The 18,802-nt window shown below is 47.4% G+C and overlaps 2 protein-coding genes and 1 long non-coding RNA gene across 12 annotated transcripts in view; 1 reads left to right on the top strand and 2 right to left on the bottom strand.

Moving 5' to 3' along the window:
• Positions 1-112: 112 nt before the first annotated feature.
• LOC109699752 (uncharacterized) lies at positions 113-5,351 on the bottom strand. The gene is made up of 3 exons (XR_002213658.2): positions 5,156-5,351; positions 3,960-4,095; positions 113-1,307 (listed from the first exon to the last, which is right to left on the bottom strand). It is a non-coding gene; the product is annotated as an uncharacterized lncRNA (long non-coding RNA).
• Positions 5,352-5,413: 62 nt separating this feature from the next.
• On the top strand, positions 5,414-17,472 carry Cdpf1 (cysteine rich DPF motif domain containing 1). 9 transcript variants are annotated; one of them, XM_020184604.2, is made up of 5 exons: positions 5,679-6,361; positions 7,826-7,862; positions 9,595-9,707; positions 10,528-10,639; positions 11,838-17,472. In XM_020184604.2, exons 3-5 carry the CDS (start codon positions 9,595-9,597, stop codon positions 11,970-11,972), a joined length of 360 nt encoding a protein of 119 aa, XP_020040193.1. In that variant the 5' UTR covers positions 5,679-6,361; positions 7,826-7,862; the 3' UTR covers positions 11,973-17,472. The 9 variants fall into 9 exon arrangements, with proteins under 9 accessions (XP_073940799.1, XP_073940797.1, XP_073940801.1 ...); XM_074084698.1 differs by lacking the exons at positions 5,679-6,361; positions 7,826-7,862 and adding an exon at positions 5,414-5,458; XM_074084700.1 differs by lacking the exons at positions 5,679-6,361; positions 7,826-7,862 and adding an exon at positions 5,446-5,469.
• The window catches only part of Ppara (peroxisome proliferator activated receptor alpha), a 57,726-nt gene continuing 52,254 nt past the window's right edge, over positions 13,331-18,802 (bottom strand). For both annotated transcript variants that reach the window (XM_020184593.2, XM_074084695.1), the window contains exon 8: positions 13,331-18,193. In XM_020184593.2, the coding sequence (XP_020040182.2) occupies positions 17,946-18,193 (248 nt within the window). In that variant the 3' untranslated portion in view covers positions 13,331-17,945. The remainder of the gene's footprint in view (positions 18,194-18,802) is intronic.

The raw sequence follows: 18,802 nt of genomic DNA, 5'->3' as shown, positions 1-18,802 counted from the left end.
TCCTTCCTGGCTAGGGTTGAAGAGTTCCAGGACTTGGTTTTGAGCTTGAGAATGCAGGGATGGGAGACTGGGACCAGAAATCTGAAGCTTCTCACTTATTCCCTCAGGCTGCTGCTGTGCACGCAACTCTTTAATAACATATTCCAACAAAGAGACATAGCTTTTGTTAACAAAAAGATGCACATGGGTTCACATGGAACTACATTACACATTGAAAACAGCAATACATGCATCCAGGACTTAGGCATGGTGGGTTGTTTGGGAGTAAGTAAAATGGCTTATTGTTAAAGAAAACAAGAGCGAGGTGCTGTTGTATTTTCACTAAGAAGCATGTTCATTTATGCCACTTTAACATTTATCACAATTAAATGTAAGATTTCTTTGGTGAAGTGTGCAGCGATTTCTTCGTATAGGGCAGACACACAGTAAATGCCCTCAAAACCAGGAGCCAGAAAAGGGGGACAACCAAATTAGGTGGTGGCTGCTCTGTACTCAAGTTAGTGCCTGGTTCCCCAGCTGCACCGGACTGGCCGTAGCATGCTGTGCTCCTGCAGGCACGTGCACACACTTTCCATCCTTTCTCCTAGAGAACCCAGCAGGGTTAGTCTCTGCCAGGTAAGAAAATGAAGAGGACAATGACTCACCCAAGGCCACTCACAAGGTTAGAGTGTTAGAGGTCAGATTCCTCTGGTGGGAGGTCATGGGGGTAGCTCAGCCTCTCCTGGCTTGCTGTCACACCTGGAACCCATGTTTGTTCATCAGGTAGCACCTCTCTTAACTTTTGAACAGATTGAGAAAAGGTAAACAAGGGGCCAAATGATTACTTTCTATTGGTAGAGGCTGGCTGTAGTCTGGTCAAATGCACTTGCCCATTGAACTTCAGACTGCAGGGGTGGAGGAAGGGTAAGTCTTGGCTCCAGGTAGCTGCCCTTAGAGGTGGTGGAGACTGTTGGCTAGCAGGGGAGGCAGAGACTTATGTGCTCTGTGGGAGGATATGCCAGGCATTCTTCCCCAAATTTAGTGATCTGCCTCTCCCCAGGTGTGAGGCCTGTTCAGGGTGACACTGGCTGGCCTACCTTCCCTGAGATAAGTACCAGGGGCAGGTGTCACGGGGCCTGAGTGGGCAGCCCACCTGAGAGGCTCCAGGGTCTCCCTGGGGACCAGTTGATGAGAGAGTCCACAACAGAGGGCCTGGGAGCTCACACCAGAGGTGGTCTGAGCCAGGACCTAGACAGCAGCCATGTGGATTGACACAAGCTCTTGACTTCTTGGTGAAAACTGGAACTACAGCAGAGTTTTTCACACTCCTGTTGAGAAAGAATTTTGAGTCTCAGGGTTTTCTTCTAATTGGACAGAGCAATGACAAACAGTTGTACAGTTCAAAAACATAGAGATGCCAATTGTAACATTATCAGGGAGAGAGGGAATCAAGAAATACAAATCAAAATGCAGGCTTTTTTGAAGGTTGTTTCTGCAGGATGTGGCAACAGTTTCTGCAGGAATCTTTTGAGACGCCTTTGTTCTCAATGTCCTTCCAGGACAGCTGGCTGCAGTCAGGACTACCCTCCCAGCTTTCATTATTGGACAGGAAACAAGACAGATATTTAGTCTCAATTTAGCCCATTCTTAACTCAGAATAGCCAACGAGCTTTACGTGTAGAAAGCTCCCTCGGTAGCTACAGGGAGGAGGGGACATATCCATGTATTTCTAACTTTTTTGTTAACTGGGAAGACTTACATTTTAAGGTCCACTTCTAAAATTTCATTACTTAGCACAAAAAGAAAAATGAAGGCTTTTAGACCTCAGCGTTATTTGCAAAACGGAGGATGGGATGAACAGCATCATACTTAAGAATGAAATGAGATGCGTAACGGATCCCGCTTCTCCAGGATTCCTTGCTATCATGGTGGATCTTAAATGTCCCCGAAGGCCAGTGTTAAAGGCATGGTCCCTAGGGTGGTGCTACTGGGAGGTGGTGGAACCTTTCAGAGATGGTAGGGGCATTAGGACTTTAGGGGGTGTACACTTGAAGAGGATAATGGGCCTACCCTTTCTCTTCCCCTTTTGCTCCAGACATGAGGTGAATGGTTTTATTCTGCCATCCACCATGTTGTGTTGCCTTGCCCAAAGCAAAGAGACCAATTCATCATGAGTCTCTAAAATAACGAGCCAAAACAAACCATTTTCTTTTTATAAGTTTTCTCTTCATACAGTATTGGTTGTAATAAAGTTAACACACCCTCTTTTGCTGTTATTAGCAATACTTTAATTATAATCCATATTCAATCCAACACTCAGAGTTCCTGTCTCGGTCTTAAATATGCAATGCACAATATTTATTCAGCATTTCAATAATCTTTAAGACCCAATTTTATAAGTATTCCCATAACATTTAGGCAATTATTTTTCCCAGAAATCCCACCCCTAACATTTGTGGGGCAAAGGCAAGAGTATAAATTTCTGCATATATAAATATTCCAAAGTTATGACATGCTTACAAGCTGTTGCATAAAATGTTATGACCATACCTTGATAAATACACCATCAGAAGGACAAAATAAGAAGCTATGTGTCTAGCTATGGTTTCTATATAGCTGAAAACTGGCAAAATACCCAAAGTAGCTGAATTTCTTCTTATTGTGACCGCTGGATGTTCTATTGATGGGTTACTAATACTTGGATGAGTACCAAAAGACATATGTAAACTGTAAATTATGCATCTATTCCATAAATTTCATTTTTCTTGCCTTCATTTCAGAAAAACTGTGCTGATTATTTTCATATAATTGTCTTTTATTGACAACAGTGCCAAGTTGGAAACTTTTTCTGAGTATTATGCTTTGTAGGTATGCTTAACTATTTCATTTAGGGGAAGCCAGTCTGCTGAGGGAATAGCAACCGGAATTACAAATGACTCTTAAAACTTTAGATTCAGAATTGAACCACAAATGATATGTTAAGCACTGCTAGGAAGGTGCATAGGAAAACTTATGATGCAGAAAATATTACAAAATGTTTTTCATTGTATAAAATGTTATCATTTTGCTATTAGCACCATTTCAAGCCAGTCTGCTGAGGGAATAGCAACCGAATTACAAATGACTCTTAAAACTTTAGATTCAGAATTGAACCACAAATGATATGTTAAACACTGCTAGGAAGGTGCATAAGAAAACTTATCGTTTTTCATTGTATAAAATGTTCTCATTTTGCTATTAGCACCATTTCAAGTGTTTTTTTTTTTTTTTTTTTTTGTGGTACTGGAGCTTGACCTCAGGGCCTACACCTTGAGCCATTCCACCAACCCTTTTCATGTTAGGTATTTTCAAGGTAGGGTCTTATGAACTATTTTCTGACTTTGAACCTTGATCCTCCTGATCTCTGCCTCCTGAGTAGCTAGGATTACAGGCGTGAGCCACCAGTGCCTGGCTCTTACAAGAATTTTAAGTTTTTCTGCTTTTACACTTTTCAGTGCTGAGATATTATTTTAAAAACCTGAAAGCTGCTGTAGGTTGCTCATATGCAGAATAGACTATACCTTGGCTACAGTGGTGATAATTTGTCTCTATAGCAATTTTGTTCCAGGACTGTTTGTTCATGAATCTTCAGATTCCAGAAAATGTTTCTGTTTCCTAGTTTTAATTCCTTACATCCTTACATTGTATTCCAAGGTCACTTTAATACTTTTTTTTTTTGGTGGTACTGGGGTTTAAACTCAGGGCCTCACTCTTGTTAGGCAGGTGCTCTACAACTTGAGCCACTTCTCCAGCCCCTTATGCTTATTTTACATGCAGTTTCCTTTGGGAAACCATTTTTGTCTAAAACTTTATGAAGTATTTTCAATCCTTTTGGATTTTTGACAAGCTTTTTCTAATAACTGGGGACAGCTCAATGTTAAAATTAGCTACTTGTTCTGCCAGACCAGGGTCTGCTATTTAAGTATTATTATTTCACTTACCTGTTACAGTGTATGGATAACTTGTCTAAATTCAGTTGAATTGTTTTAGCATTTGTGAGATTACCATTATGTATCTCAGAATGGTTATAGGTCAAATTTGAAATGCTTCATCAAGATGTTCCACCTTTAGGCAGATCTGGAAAATAAAAGCAAAGCATTATTTTTGAATCTAGCATATAATCTTTGAATTGATCCAAAGAATATCATTGTTGTAAGCACAGCTGATGTCATCTTTACCAGTAATGAAATCAAACTACTTGCTAATCCTGCCCAGGTCTAAGAGTGGTTCTAGTGTCTGGTATTGTTAAAATGCATTCTGGAATCCTCTCTTCTCAATTCCAGGAAAGAGGAAGTCCCAGAGCCCAGTCTGAGGCAACTTGGCAACTTTAAATGTGTCTTAGCAAATCAAAGGTAAGTTTTAGTCTATAAGGAACAGAGAGACACAACACCTATTGGCAATGACTGTGCACAGGCTTCATGGGACTTGGGAAAGGGTATAGGGGACCCCATAAACAGCAGTATGTGGAAGACTGGGGCAGGATGGGAGACTGCAGGCTGGTGATACAGGCTAGCAAGGAAGAATGCTGTTGTGAGGTTGGTCTTCTCTCTGGTTAGCTAAATCCCTAAAACCCTTTAATTGTTAGGAAAGGAGGGGCGCAAACCCTGCCACCCCCAAGGCACAGGTGAAGCCCCACCTGCGATTGAGGAGAGTCTCCAGCTGGCCAGGAGTAGAGCCCACAGGCCAAGCCTGGCTCGCTGGTTTCAGAATCCGGGCCCCTGACCCCACAGATTGGTGCCTTATATACACAGGAGGCGAGCATTTCACAGTTAGGGAACAGTGTCCCGGGCACCAGAAACAGGGGAACGCAAGAAGTTGCTGTGGCTGGTGCCGGGTGCAAGTGGAGAGGCCCCCGGAGGTTGAAAAGAGGGCGAGGCACTGACCGCCAGGGATTTCGCAGGCTACTCTGAGGCTCTGGAGTAGCACTGTGACCTCCCAGTTTTGTAAAGGTCGCAAGGCACAAGTGGGCTTCAGGGGGACACAGACGCCTCCTGCGTGCGGGGCCGACGATGTGTTGGGGGAGATGAGGTCCGGGCGTCTTACCCGTAAGGGTGCGTGAAAAGGGACTGAAGTGAGTCAAGCTGCACCCCTGCCGTACCCCTCCCATCCCACACCCAAAGGGCCCCGCGCCAGCGACCTCGACTCTGCAGAACCCTGGGAGAAGAGGAGCGCCTCCTGGCGACCATAAGTGTAGGCCAAGTTAGCTGGCTCTGGCCCAGAGAGACCCGCACGCGGCGCTTCTCAGCCCACGGATCCCCACAAAAGCATGGATGCCTGCTGCGTTCTGAAGCCTGTGTACCTCACCGACCGGAAGCGGGAGACACACGCGAAACCCCGCCCCCCCCGAGAAGGCTGCGCATGCGCCCGGGGCTGGCCGGCCCTCCGGGGGCGGGGCTGCGCATGCGCCGTGGGACTCGGATACGCGCGTCGGCAGCTGATGGTGAGTGGGTGGTGAGTGCGCGCGGCGTGTGCTACGGGAGCGAGCGCGTCGACTGCGGGCCCAGCGCCCTTTTGGCGCCAGTGGCTCCCGGCGCCCGTGGCTCCCAGCGTCCGGCTGTGCGCAGCCTGGAGGCCTGAGGGCTGCGAGCGTGCTGTGTTCGGGACCCAACGCTGGACGCAGGGCGGGCCGCTCGGGTTGGCGAGCCGGGGCCCAGGGTGTCGGTAGCTGGGCGGAGCCCTGCTCACCCCGAGAGGTGGCAGGGTGGGAGGGTGCGGTGCCAGGCAGGGGACGGCCAGTGCGCGGGTCCGAGCGAAGAGCCGAGGCCGCGGCGAGGACCTCGGTCGCGCCAATCAAGTTGGGAAGCTGAATGGGTTTCTGTCACATCCCAAATAGCATTTTCATTTTTAAAAGTCACTCGGAACCCGCGCAAGGCTTGCACGGGGGCTGCCCTAGGCCAAAGCTCATACCGCCGGCTTACGGCACACCCCCGTGCGCGGAGGAGGGCACAGCCGGTAGCCAGGGGCCCGAACTCGGAAAGACCCGCCGAAATTAGGAGACAAAGCTGGATAAACATCAGTGTTGCTGAACCCATTAGACAGCTGCGGTCGCAGGGGGACCACTTAACCAGAAATCCCAGGAAAGAGGGGGCCTCGGGCCCCGCGGAGAGCCTGGGAGGAGTATTACTACAAGTTTTAATGAAGTGCTGTATACCACGTATACCAGGTGGCCCGCGGGGAAGGAATAGGGACCCTGGGAGCCCCAGGAACAAAGGAGCTTGCACCCACTCTGGGCTCTTCGCCAGCGTGCCCTGTGTGCTGCACGAGGGAAAGACTGGGAGCAGAGCAAGAGGCAGAAAGCTTACCTGGTGGTGCGGACCTGGAGGAGGAGGGGGCTGCTGCTCAGGTGCCCGGATCCTTTTTCCTAATGGAATAAAAACCTTAGACCGCTGGGGGAGGGGCAGCAAATAATGCCCTCTGGGCAGTGTTAAAAGGGAACCCTGGGGTAGGGAGGCAGGAACCTGTTCTGAGATCTTTAGGCATCTCCTGTGCTGGGAAGAAGGCCAAATTCCCAACAAGACTTGAGATCCAGGGACCTGGGACCTGTCTAAACCTGCAGCTGGTTGGGGCAAATAGGACACCCAACACCACTATGCACGCTGGCACTGAATAACAGACTAAAGCCAAGGGTGGAGCAGATTTTGAGAAAAAACACTGGACAAATCTCACTTCTAAGCATGGGTAATGCTAAAGAAATTTGAAGCCATAGATGCCCGAGGATAACAATGCCAAGTAGCAAACCCAAACCAACCTCGGCTACTGTCTAGATTGGTTCCGTACCCCACGCTGTGAGCCCTGGCAGGCATGCCTGTCCATGCTCAAACTGGTTGATCACCTCTACCACCTTGGGAAGGAAGTTCAGCTTTCAATGAAAGTTGAGACATACAAAAAACAGAAACAGAAAACCCACTGCAAGAACCAGAACAATCAGGAATCGGCTCAAGTGGGGATTTTGAAACAAGCATGATTAGTGTATTAAGGGCGCTAGTGAGAAAGATGTATAACATGCATAAGCATGGAGATTTCAGCAGAGAAGGAGATAGTGGAAATGCTAGTGAGAACCAGCAGAGGTGCAGAATGCCTTCAGGGCACATGGAGGGGAAAAAAAAAATGTGAACTTGAAGATAGGTCTGTAGAAATTACCCAGACTGAGCCACAAAGTATCCCAGAACTGTAGGACTGTATCAAATGGTGTAACAGCATATTTTTAGTTGGAATCTCATCAGAAAAGAAAAAATATTTGAACTTCCCCAAAACTGTGGAAGCTATCAAAGAATTTGCTAAGGGCTGGGGATGTAACTCAGTGAAATACCACTTGCCTAACATGCACAAGGGTTAGATCCCCCCCCCCAATTTTTTGATTAAAGAAGCACCATCAGAATAAATAATTTTAAAAGAAAACAGCATCCAGAGAAAAGGGCTGAAAAATAGGTAAGATCTTTAGGGCAGTGAGAGCGATATCCCAGAGGCAGAGGTGAGGGGACAGCCTTGTAGATGGAAGGATTAGAAGGAGCAGAGACTAGGAGGTGAGAAGTGCAGGGATGGTCTGCAGGGTGGGAAGTGAGCCCCTGAAATGTAGCCTCACAAGGAAAAAGGTGGTGCCTACACAATGGGGGCATGGGAGGGATTTCACCCTGTGGTCAGTTGGGGAACTACTTAGGTTTGACCTGGGAAAGCTGGGCTCACTGAGCACCTCCGTAGCCTCCAGTTTTGCAAAATTCTGTTGAATTTTGTCATGCTTTTTTGACATCTACTGAAATGACTTTATGTTTTTTTCCTTGATTCTGTTACTGTCATGAATTGTATTCAGTGGTTTTCGAACGTTGGACCAACTTTGTATTGCCAAGGTAAATCTAGTCAGTCACATGTGAGTCCTCTTAGATGTTACTGAATTCAGTTAGCCAATATTTTGTTAAAGATCTTTGTATTTACATCCATGAGGGTATGGGTCTGTAGTTCTCCTGCAGTAGCTTTGTTTGGTTAATGGTTTTGGGCAACACTGGCAGCATGGTGTCCACAGAATACTGACCTCGTAAAATCCTGGGGAATGTCCTTGCCCTTAAGCGTTGGAAGACTGAACAGGATCTATATGATTAAGAGCATGACAGCATTTGCCAGAAAATCTCTCTACGAATGAAGATTTTTTTTTTCTTAAATTCATTTATTTCATTTCTGGGGAAAGTTTTAATTGGGAATTTAATTTTCTTGGTAGATGTGGGACCATACAGGTTTCTTGATTAAGTCACTTTTGATAGTTGGTGTTTTTCAAGAGATCTGTCTTTCATTTGTTGGTTATCAGTTGTTCATGCATCCCTTTATCCACTAGTGTCTCCAGTCTTAGCGATGCTTCCTCAGTTCCTGAGAGGAGTCATTTGTATCTTCATTCCTTTTTTCTTGATCAGTTGTGTTAAAGGTTCTTACTTTTATTGAACTTTCAGAATAGCTCATTTGCTTGTTTGTTTTCTGTATTTGAGGCTTTGCACTTGTTAGGCAAGTCCTCTACCACTTGAGCCACACCTCTTTTGTTTTTATTTTGTTTATGAGATTGGGTCTGGATAACCTTATCAGGGCCTTGAACTTGAGACCCTCCTGCCTCTGCCTGGAGAGTTGCTGGGATTACAGGAATGCACCACTACACCCAGTCTGGCACCTTTGATGTTATTGATATTTTTTCTATTTTTTGATATGTTTTTATTTATTTATTTATTTTTACTGGGATTTTTGAACTTAGGGCCTTGCGTAGGTATTTTACCGCTTGAACCACACCCCTGGCCCTTTTTTGCTTTTTAATTACTTTTCGGATAGGATTTCATGTTTTTGCCTGGAGCTGGCCTCAGACCATAGTCTCCTAACTATGGCCTCTCATGTAGCTGGAATAACAGGCGTACACCACCATACCAAGCTTATTTATTGAGACGGTCTCTCTAACTGTTCATGCTAGTCTTGAACTGTGATCTTCCCAATTTCTGCCTCTCAAGTAGCTAGGATTATAAATATGAACCACAGTGCCTGGCCTGTTTTGTTTTGGTCTTTTTAAATTATTTTTTCTACATATGTTAGGTATAATTTGCTTTTTTCTAGCTTCTTAAGAAATTAACACTTACATGAATGATTTTAAGCATTCTTTCCTAATGTAAACATTTAAAGATAGAAATTTCCCTCTAAGCTCCACTTAAGCCACATTCTGTACATTTTGATATGTGTAGTTTTAGTTTTTGTTTAGTTCAAAATATTTTCTAATTTATAACTTTTTCTTTGAACTATGTTTTTTCAGAAACACAGTGTTTCATTTTCAAGTATCTAAAGGATTTCTAGGTATCTTTCTGCTACTGATTTCTGATTTTATTACTTTGGGGTAAAAGCACACCTTATAATTTCACTCTTTTAAAGCCAAGCATGAGGTCCATCTCACGTGCACTTGAAAATCCTGGGACTTTGGGCAGGTCTCTCAGTTGCTCAAATGTGAGGTTCCTTGTCTATAAGGGGACTTGCGTTGGGTGAGAAGTGTGTAGTGGCTGCGGAGGCTTCATGATGGTGGTGGCTCTTGGTTCTGATGTGCCCTGTCTCTTGACCTTGCAGATGGCGTCTGAGGCAGATTGCCGTCCCCTGGGTGTGTTTGAGTGCCAGCTCTGTGCCTTGACAGCACCATACAGCTATGTGGGGCAGAAGCCGCCCAACACCCAGTCTGTTGTGTGAGTATACACTTCGGGCCATTGCTAGGGAAGGCCTTGCTGAGGGCTGTTTGGCAGGCGGAGTCTCACACCAGGCTTAGGTATTGTGCTTAGGCCTGGCCCCTGCCCAGCCTCTGAATGCTCCAGGTGACTTGAAGAGGCCCTGGGCAAGGCCTGAGAGCTGCCTGATTCTTTAGGACCTCCAGCGCCTCCTTTAGGTACAGTCCAGAGTTCAACACCTGCTGCAGCTATGGGGTAGAAGTGAAGTGGCCTGGGATGGAACCACCTAGCACTGGGGAGCAGAGAAACCATGGTGGCCTCTTCATTTGAGGTTGGCCCTGTTGCCATCTTTGCAAGTGACTTTCTGGTGGGATCCCCATCTTCCTTGTGTCCTGCATAGTGGGAGTGATACCTAAGGAGAGCTTCTCTGGTCTGCCTAGAGCAGGCGGGTGTGGAGATGGTCCTGGGCTTATTTCTTGGCCTCTAGCTCATCCTTTATCAAATGCCACATGTGGGGAAGCTGACCATTGCAGTACTGACAAGGGACACAGTGGCAGGGGACTGGTCTCCACCTGACTTCGGTCTCTTTGCTGTCAAGGTGCCAAGGAGGGTTTTGCTCTCTCTCTACTGACATTGAACTGAGGCCATGTCAGATTTTGAGTCCCACCTGGCCGCAGGTGCTGGCTTTTCTGCCACTACCCTGTGGCACAGGTGGTCTTGTTCCTCCCCTGCTGAGTCTAGGCAGGTGTGCAGGCCCCAGGGATGTCCTGCTGCCACTGCTGTGCAGTCAGCACCATGGCCACAGCCAGTGCCATCAGCAGACCTGTGGCCTTCCCTACAGCCTCCTGGAGGAGAGCTACATCATGAAGGACCCCTTCACCTCGGATAAGGGCCGGTTCCTGGTTCTTGGTGCGCGGTGCAGCGTGTGCAGCAAGCTGGTGTGTGTGGGCCCGGTGCGTATGACGCTCAGCCCAGCTGGGCTGCCTGTCCTTGCCTAGGGATTGGGAGCCTCCAGTTACTGGGTGAGGAGAGGGCAGCAGTGCACACAAGGTCGCTCCAGGGTCAGGCTGATGAGGTAAAATATGGGGAGGGATTGAAGCAGCTGGGAAGTTAGGAATGGAAAGGTGGGAGGGGCCAGTGGTGCTGTCTACCAGCAGCCCTGAACACTACGTCTTGGGATTGAGATGCCCTTAGTGAGCAGAGGGGATGGCCACACGAACATGAGAGCATCAGAAACCCCTGCTTGGAGTAAAGGGCAGATTGTTAGCGAGCGAGTCTCCATGGCAGTTTGCTTCTAGGAACTACAGGAAGGACAATCTTCTATTAGTTTACACATGGACACAGACCCCCACAATATTGAGGCTTAAATAAGATGTAGTTATTGACCTATTTTCTTCTATAGAAGAGTCTGTAACAGGCAGTCCTGGCTATGACTAGGGGTTCACCACTGCCATCCTCAATACACCATATCCACATGGGCCCACCGATGGTTGTTGCAGCTACCACCATCACATCTACATCCCACCCAGCACAAAGGAACCGGGGAGCACATCCTTATTCCTTTGAGGGAGTGTGACCAGGAAGTGGCTGCCAGTGACACCCCTAACCTAACTTAGTCACATGGCCATTCCAGTTGCAAAGGGGCCCGGGCAGCTGTGTTAGTGTTGAAGGCTATAAAGGAGAATGGGCACAGTTGGACAGTTCTTGTCGCCTGCCTATACCAGGCACTCGTCCATGGCCTCTTTGGTCTGTGGGGCTGTCTCTCCTATCTCTGGATGTTCTTGGCACCAGGCAGGTGCCAGGAACCATGACTCTGTCCCTCTGTGATAAGCCGCAGCAGGAGAATTCAGGGGTTTCTAACTTTGGGTGTGGCCTGGGCTAGAGCTTCCCATCGTTGTTGCTTCACTTTGTGGAGGGGCAGAGCCAGGCCTGGAGACCCTTTCTTGTCCCAGCTGTTCCCTCCCTGGGGAGCCAGGCCTTCATTGCCCATTTTCTGGACATCCTGATAGCCCTTAGGCCCTTGTTCCTCTTGCTAGTCTGGCTACCCTGTGCCTTTTGAGAGCCCTGGCCAGCCTTCCACGTGTGGTAGAAGGGGTCCCAGGAGAGGCCATGCCATGTCCCTGGGGAACCAGCTCCTTTTCCTCCTTTCAGGAATGCAGCTTATTCTACTCCAGGAGATTCTGCCTCCCTTGTGTCCAGGAGAACATTGGTGATTTCCCTCAGGAAATTCAGCGAGACATGGCAACAAGGACAGCTGCCTCCAAGAGGCCCTCCAGCCAGCCCTGACTGTGGACCTGAGTACAGCTCCCTGCCCAGTAGGGATGGTGCCCAGCTGGGAGCTGCATGCCTGGGCTTTCCCTGCACCACTGCGAGCAGCACGTATAGCCTGGAAGGCTGGGGGAACCGACTGAGAGGAGGCCCCAAGGCCAGACCACTCAGCTGGAGCTCCAGAGCTGCTCTCAGGGCAAAGACCTGGAGTAAGGGAGGGGAAGCCTCCTTCAAGTTCACATCAGAAGAGCCCTAGCTGTTCTTGGTGGGCGGCGTGGCACAGGGCCATCCTGTCTTCTGTGCCCGGTCTAGGAAATCAGCTTCAGAGGCTGCCTCGGAAGCCAATGGCAGGGCTGGAGGTGAGAGAAGTCTTTAATTCACACCCTGCGTGATGCCCAGAAAATGTTTTAAATCCTGACCTTGTATTGTATTTATGACTAAGAACCCAAAGAACCAGCTATGTTCGCAAAGTAATCCTTCCACTGAGACACTGAAGACCCAGCATTCCTACAGTCATTGTGAGCCAGGCAATGGGTGGGGACATTCTTGCAGATGCTCTGGGACAGACAGCAGGTAGGGACATTTCCATGGACCTCCTGGGCCAGGCCTGGAAGCTAGGAGTAGGTGTCCAGCGTTTTCAGCTACTCTGCCTGGTCCCAGATCAGGCCCCATTCCCTTCTCTTGCATCCCCAAGTCAGGATGTGGGGTGGTGGAGGGGCTTCCTTCACTCACACTCCTTTGCCATCTGAAAGTCACTTTTTGGTGCTGTGAAGCCCACCCTACAGCCTGCTGGGTGTTCCATGATACCCTGTCCCCTGGTCCCGGGTAGGCCACCATGTGTTTGCTTAGAGTTGGCAGAGCTGGAGCTTTCTCTGTCTTCCTTTGTAGTCATTTTGAGATGTGACTGGATAAAGAGCTTCTGACTGATGCGTGCTTGGGGTTTTATTTTAAGATGCTTACATTTATTTATATATCTTTTGGCTGTACTGGGACTTGAATTCAGAACCTCACACTTGCTAGGCCACTTGAGCCACTCCACAAGCCCTTTTTTGTACTGAATATTTTTGAGATTTTGGCAAACCGTTTGCCCAGGCTGGCTTCAAACTTTGATCCTCTGTGATCTCTGCCTCCTGAGTAGCTAGGATGACAGGCGTGAGCTACCTGGTGCCCCACAGGTGCCCACACTTTTAAAAGCATCTTGTTTCATGTACATTAGATGCATGGATATCACATTCTGTCCATGGAAGGACAAAAAGGGACCCTTTACATGAGGGCCTGGTCAGGCGAGTGTGAAACTAAAAGCAAGACACTGGGGGGTTTTAGGGGTTGGCTGGTGCAAATCAAACAAGTTTCAGCATTACTCAGAACTCACCAAATAAGTTTTTAAAACAGTTTATTTTTTAAAACCATTAAGGCAAAACTATACCCTGAAATTAAGTCTTTACATTCATCAGTCTTACAGTAGGACATTCCAAACATGTAAGTTCCCATAAAATTCAGGATATAAATCAATACATACTGTCAGTTCAATCTCCTAATAGGAAAATGAAGACCCAAGATTTAAAAAATTAAGGTTATGTTATAGCCATTTTCTAATTGTCTGGAACCAATCAGTTAATGTGACTAGAAAAATTACCTTTGCCCTCTCTGCACATCCTGGATTCCTGAGGTCTTGGGTGCCCCCATACCTGGATAGAACTGTGAGGTCGGAAAGGACACCGGAGCCAGCTCCACAATTCCTACTTGGAACTGCTCTGTTTACATAGAAGGCAAAGGACAGAAAGTCCCCAAGTGCTTGGAGAGAATAAGGCACCTAGAACAGCGGTGAGCAGGTGGCAAGAAATCAAGCCAGTCCTTGCTCGTCCTCATGTGCCTGTGAAACCCTCCCCGCTAGGGGCTCAGCATAATGGCACTGTGGATCCCAGAGGGTGTTACAATGACACCAAGAAGAAATTTGGCTATGATACTGGAAATGACAAATGGGAGACTCGGGGGTCTGTGGCCTCTGCTGTGTGCTTTGGGTTGGGCCATCCAGAAGCTACCAGAGAGCCAGTAGGTGCAAATAATTTCCATCAGAATAGTTCAGGTTCCTAAAGTTCTTTGGTAATAATCTATCAGTAATTATTCCCTGAAGAGCAGATAGCTGTTAGCTAAACAGGAATAGGTGATGGTCTTGATCAAAACACTGTGGTATGAAGTCGGTGACCCCTAACGGGTCTAAGAAAGCCTGGGTGGCAGAAGAGAGGACAGACAGACTTACATATGAAGTATGGCAAAGGGGGTGGATTTGCACAGTGGTATAAATTGCCTGGCTCAGGAGAAATGGCCAGCTTGGGGCAGGACATACACGTGAGCAGTTGCCTGTCAGTTGTTTCTTGCACGTTCACGAGCCAGGCTTTTAACGTACGCAGCCATTAACACTGACTTCAAAGATTCCAGATGCTCGTTATTAGATGCGTGATCGGAAGTTAGTCAACTATCCGCATTAGGATATTTAAAAAGACTCATCACAGTATTTAAGGCGCAGCTATTGACACAATCCTTTTCCTACTCAGTGTAGGAAATAGTGGCACTGGACATGAATAATGCTGTTGACTCACCAGAACGGGTGCTAAGCGGCATTTGTCCATCGTGAGGTACATTTTGTTTTAGGCCTAGAAAAGCAACTGGCTGTGCCTTTAAAAGAGCGGATTTTCCAAAAGTGACAACTTTACCAGGAAGAGGCCAGCACTCACAGACCTTCAGTCTGGCCTTGTCAGACTTAAGGCAGAGTTGAAGCCTGAAAGCCCTGGGAAGGTACTTAGAGTACCTTAGGACATAGAGTGTCCCCTGCAGGCCAAGGAACTCAGACCACATGCCCCTACCCTGGCCTCACCACTCCTAGGAGGCAGGGCACGTGGTTCCTGGGCTGGCTTGTACCCCATGTGATGCTGGATCAGTTCACTGAATTTGATGTGGGCAGGGAAAGAAAGGCAAGAGAGGAGGAGGCCACTGTAGTTCTTTCTCTAGAGAGAAACCTGGAGGTTTTTCACATTTGACCCAAACTAGCAAAAAAAAAAACCAACCCAGGTCAATTTGCTATCTATGACATAAAAATCCATTTTCTCATTTCTTTTTGCAAGCAATGCATCTGACAGTCGTGGGGCCACTAAAGTGCTAGAGGCTGTTAGCTGCTTAGTGAAGACTGCTTGGTGGTCTGTTCTGGTTGGCACAGGAGGCCCAAAGTGTGGTGGGTACAGAACTCCACGTGTGGTTCACTTGGCTGGAAACTCCAGGAGGCGAGGGAGGAGGGATACGCTGCCAGACCCATGGTGGACGGTGGAGAGGACCACATCTGATCCTGAGCTTTGCACGTCTTGGCTGTGCCAAGGTTGTCCATTCTGGTCAGCACGTGAGACCAAGGCTGCTTGATCATTTTGAGGTCTCTGAGGAGCCTGGCGCTTTTGCTGTTGATAGTTGAGAAAGTGGAGACCTGGTCAGTTGGAGAGTCTTCACCCTAACTGCTGGGGAGGTGCGTCCACGCTTGTGGTCTAGAGCCCTGTGACTCTGGTATGGTGTCCATGGTGCTTTCTGCTGATGTCTCTGGACACCTAGCAAATAGTAAATACCCTCTTTCAACAGTTCCTATTTGAAATGCTACAGTATTTGGCACTGGTGCATAATTAGCCTATACTGGATTATCAATACCCTGAGAAATCTTTGATTAGGTGACCCAAAATATTCTAACATTTAGTGGTCATGAGTGACTCAATGCTTAGATAATTGGGACATGTGATTTTCCTTCCCATTAATGGAAGTGAGCAACATCAAATGACTCTGAAAATGAGGTCATGTGGCCTCCTTCCTGGTTTCCCTGGGGACATTACTGGGGATATCTCACCAGGTCCTCAGAGAACCAAGTGCAGCTCACTAACCTTGCTGAGCACTCAGATGGGCTATGAAGAATTTGACAGTCAGCTTGGCAGTTACTGTGGAAAGCATAAAATAAGGTGCTACTTGTTGTAAGTTTTATGAAAATTTAAGCAGATGCACAACTCCCCCAAAAGCCCAGGTCTGTCTAGAGTCTCGCTTTCCAAGGCAGACGCTGGCGTGGTATTGTCAAGGGTACGTCAGAGCAGGGGCTGTGTGGTCAGGGAGGCAACAGAAACATGGTGTTGGAATCCACCTCTGATCCCCAAGCTCTGGACCAGCCAGCCCTGGCATTTCCTCAGTGTCAGGAGCCCTCATTGCAGGAAGGGACATGGAAATGGATGTGCCATGTGACACAAAAGCTACTTTCTTCCTGAATGAGGATGGCTTTTGCTGGATTCATATATGAAAACAGTTTTCTCTGCTTCTAGTTCCTAAGACACGGGGGTAGACCGCTGCTACTGCTCAACAGAGCCTTTGATTGGCTCTTAGAAAAAGAAAGAGAAGGGAAGAAGGAAGGAAACCACAAAGTGCAATTTGTAAAAAGGATGTACTAATCCTAATTTTCACTTTTGTCACTGTGAAGTCTCACAGTGCTCTTGCTCCTTCTACTGACTATTTTCCCAGTGATGACCTTGGGACCTTTATCAGTATCAATCCTAATCATCCTTTAACAATAAAGAATGACCGCAGAAGAACCAAACTTTCTAAAGGTGGGAGAGGGGCATGAAGGATGTAACTAGCGGCCCTCCACCCGCAATGTGGGCAAGGGTGCTGGCAGGCTCCATCCAGCTGGAGGGGCGGCCGAAAATTTTCTGTGCACCAATTTATCAGGCAGGTGAACAGAGAGTATCTCCAGGTTCAAAGGTTCTAGTCAAATAACCGCAGTCCACGTTGCTTTTCCTATTGAACTGGGGTTCACAAGTTGATCTTTGAGGCTAAAACTAGTATTTAGATGTTGAAAAACTACCTTATATATAGTGGGAAATGGGGAAGTGACTACATCTTTGTAAAAAACCAAAAATAACCAACTGCAGTGAAATCTGGGACTGGGTACAACTGCCAGTTGAAGGACACTTCACCCCCACTCTTGTTCTCCAGGGTGGTCGGCCCCTCCCAGCCCAGGTGACAAAGTCACATTTGCCACACCTCCACTCCAAGTAGTATCTATCACCATTGAGTTTTTTTTTTTTTTTAAATCTATTTTAAAAGGCAATTCAGAAAAAGACAAAGGAGCTGCCAATTAGAGCCTGGAGGAACATTAACAAACCACTTGTCAGTTTGTCCCTAAGAGCACTGTCATGCCCACCAGCAGCTCTGTTCCTAGGTTTGCTAGGAACAGGGGTGGGGGAGGAGAACACCTGCTCTTTCTATGCTGACCCTGCTTACCAGACACTAACTTAAATCATCCAGAGGGGTCTTGGGATACAGCTAGCTGAGATCTTCTCACAAACCTGGAAATGGGCATTCCCACATACTTCCTTACAACCATGGAGACAGTGAACTGGAGAAGGAAACAATGGGGCTGCATCTTGATAGCTTAGCAAATTGTTCTCGAAAATTCTCAATCCTGTGATTAAAAAGTAGCACATTGTCTTTCTACAGATTTGGGAAACAGAAGTCTTCCAAATAAATATTTTGCTGTGTTTTAAATATCTAACTTTGGATACATCAAGGTTTATAGGATTATAAAGGTTGTTAAAAAAAAAAGTGCTGATTAGTTTTCCACATTATATGAGAGCACCACAGCCAGAAGGAAGGTAAGGAGGGAACAGAGCACGTACTTTGAGGTCACCCATTAATTAAGTGGCAAATTACTAATGTGATACAAAGAAAGGTGCACTGATTAACACAGAGCCAGTTAAAATCAGACCAGGGACTGAATTTTCCATGTCCTGACGACTGGCCTCCCATCACCAGCCTTTAAGTAACAGGCACGCTCTTAGAAGTGCTAGTTGAAAAAGGAAAGATGTGGACAAGAGCTCCGTCTCTGAGGCTAAGAGGGTGGACATTGTGCAAATCCGCGCTGCTCCCATTTCTCCTTGTCTCAGAGAGTGGAGGTGGTGGAGCGTCTGGAAGACATCAGTACATATCTCTGTAGATCTCCTGCAGCAGTGGGTGGAGCGCCGCGTCCGACTCGGTCTTTTTGATGACCTGCACCAGCTGTGCGTGCTCCGTGACCAGCTGCCGGAGGTCCACCATTTTCTGAAGGAGTTTTGGGAAGAGAAAGGTGTCATCCGGATGGTTGCTCTGCAAGTGAAGTTTGAGCACGTGCACGATACCCTCCTGCATTTTCTCAATGTATCCTATGTTTAGAAGGCCTGGGCGATCTAGGCTCAAAAGAAGAAAAAGACATTTGAGTGTGATAACCCCCTGGTGACTTTATCGGCCTGAGGAGCCAGGCATTGCTGTTTCACATGGCCTTCCTGAGAAAAGGCTGAGCAGCCTTTGATGTCCACGTGATAACAGGCAGACAAAGACTTCCACAGTCACTAGGCCTGACAGGGACAGCTACACGGTTACACGGCTACAGCTTGGCTGCACCAGGCCACAGCACCATCTCAGATCCCTCTTAAGTGCGGCCCCTCATTTTGCATCTCCCAGACTACCACCTGTTAGGGGACAACCCGAAAACCATTAGGAGCAGCTGTACACTCTGATGCCATCACAACAACTTTGCATAAGGTGGGAAATGCAGAACTTCGGGAGTGAAAGCTAGATACTCGGTTTCAAGATTTCCACCAGCATTTAAAGGAATGGTCCCTTCTAAAAGGAGCCAGTGAAGAGAGAGAGTGGACTCCAGTCTATGCCAAGATCGGGCAAGGTCACTGAGTTTACAGTAGGCAGGTGACCTTCCCAGATCTGAGGCAGTGCTATTTGAGGAAATGTGACGCCAAGCCAAAAACTTGGGGCTTCAGAGCCCCAAGAGAGGCCCAGAC

This window comes from Castor canadensis, chromosome 8 (assembly GCF_047511655.1).
Source record: "Castor canadensis chromosome 8, mCasCan1.hap1v2, whole genome shotgun sequence".
Taxonomy (NCBI): Eukaryota; Metazoa; Chordata; class Mammalia; order Rodentia; family Castoridae; genus Castor; species Castor canadensis.
This window is presented reverse-complemented; position numbering and strand designations above follow the sequence as displayed.

Excerpts from the sequence above, each read along its gene's own strand:
- Cdpf1 (XM_074084696.1), top strand. Across the intron at positions 9,708-11,837 it reads CCCAACACCCAGTCTGTTGT|GAATGCAGCTTATTCTACTC; the intron begins GTGAGTATACAC and ends TCCTCCTTTCAG.